The sequence below is a fragment of the Acyrthosiphon pisum genome, chromosome A1, assembly GCF_005508785.2.
Source record: "Acyrthosiphon pisum isolate AL4f chromosome A1, pea_aphid_22Mar2018_4r6ur, whole genome shotgun sequence".
NCBI classification, from domain to species: Eukaryota; Metazoa; Arthropoda; class Insecta; order Hemiptera; family Aphididae; genus Acyrthosiphon; species Acyrthosiphon pisum.
In genome coordinates, this window is record NC_042494.1 from 122,384,291 (window position 1) to 122,385,942 (window position 1,652).

Here is a 1,652-nt window from a genome sequence, read left to right on the forward strand (position 1 = left end):
GTTAAGCTAACGGCATAAAACGTGAACTGCTGAGCGTAAATTTGGTATGTTCCGCGTTTGTAAGACGGAGACAACAAATGCGGGTGTGGCGTCCTCTTAATGTATTTTAGTATAACAGTTACCTAGTTATATTAGGTAATTATAGTATTTACGTTATTGTAGCAATAGTAGGTACAGTGTAAACAGTCAAGGTTGTATCTGAGGGTCCAGAGGGTCTGGACCCCACTCCCGAAATTTCTTCAATTTGTCTTATTTTTAACCAAACTATAAACCAAATATCAAAACCTAAATTCAATAAAATTACAATAGACATGATTAGAACCTTCCCTCCCTCCAAAAAAAAAAAAAACCATGGATACAGCCTTGTATACAGTATAGTAGGTAATGTATATTGTATAATATATAATCCTATGTAGGTATATAGTAAAATATTATTAAATACATGACATAATATGGATTGAATGAAAATATATGGATGTCAGATGTTGGTTAAACAATGGTCATGATATCCCGAACATCCATAAATAAATATTAGAAACAATAGGCCTCATCCTGACCTTTAAAAATGATTAATAATAATTAATAGTCACTGAGAACTTAGAGTAAAAACGCTGAAACCGCTAAGTTACAAAACATATAGGTATTTAATTTAATTTACTTGTAGAAACGCATCTTCTGTTCCCACGAATTGTTGATACTTTACATCATATTCAGGTCTAATTCTAGTGTCTGATACAACGTCAATAGCTTCTGGAGCAGCTACGATCTCTTCATCTTGCCATATGTTCTTAGCTCTCTCTTCGTCCGACTGTATTACCTCGATTTTTTTTTGATTTTTTTCTTCAGTTTTTTTTATAGATTCAGTTGTCAAGATTGTTGTGTCTTTTCCTGTTTTTGACCTACCTATTTAAATTATGAACCGTAATTAAGATGTAACATATAACTTAAGACCCAATATTGCAACCTTTGATATTCAGTAAATTAAAAATGTACACGAATCGGACTAATTACCTACTGTCTTACCATTTAATTTTATATTGCAATTTTTGCAATATTTGTATTCTTCATAAGACAAACTATACAAATTTGTATAAAAGTCGCTACAAAAGTTTTAAATTGTATTTTATTGATTTTAAATAGTCATCTTAATTTTTTTAGAGGTTATGGCAGGAAATCAAAATGTTAATTTTATATATAACGTCAATATGTTTAAATTATTTAAAATATACACTAATAACAATTGTAGATGTTGAACGTACCTTTTCATTTTATAAACATACATTGAGTAATAGACGATACAATTTTCAAGAACACAATTTAAAAATGTATATTATTATACATTTTAATTCAAAAAAATAATATATTTTTTTTATAGGCACATTTTTTTTTTATAAGCATTTGAAGTTAAAATGTTGAAAAATTTATAAAATGTTCAACTTTTATATCTAAGGCTTGAAAATTTAAAACAAGGGCCAATGAAAAACCGTATAAAAATTAAATTTATATTTTTTGCACTAGACGCAACTTTTATACTTATTAGTTATTATATATTAATATCATGTATGACTGATGTATATGCTCTTGATACATTGTTACAATAGCAGTTGAAAAATATTACAAATACATAGGCACAAATTTTTTTAAAAGCATTT

The 1,652-nt window shown here is 27.7% G+C and overlaps 1 protein-coding gene across 1 annotated transcript in view; it reads right to left on the reverse strand.

Annotated features, from left to right (window-relative positions):
• Positions 1-479: 479 nt before the first annotated feature.
• LOC100575591 overlaps positions 480-1,652 on the reverse strand; it is a 4,056-nt gene continuing 2,883 nt past the window's right edge. Inside the window, exon 2 of the mRNA XM_029488191.1 lies at positions 480-903. Within this exon, the coding sequence (XP_029344051.1) occupies positions 650-903 (254 nt within the window). The 3' untranslated portion in view covers positions 480-649. The remainder of the gene's footprint in view (positions 904-1,652) is intronic.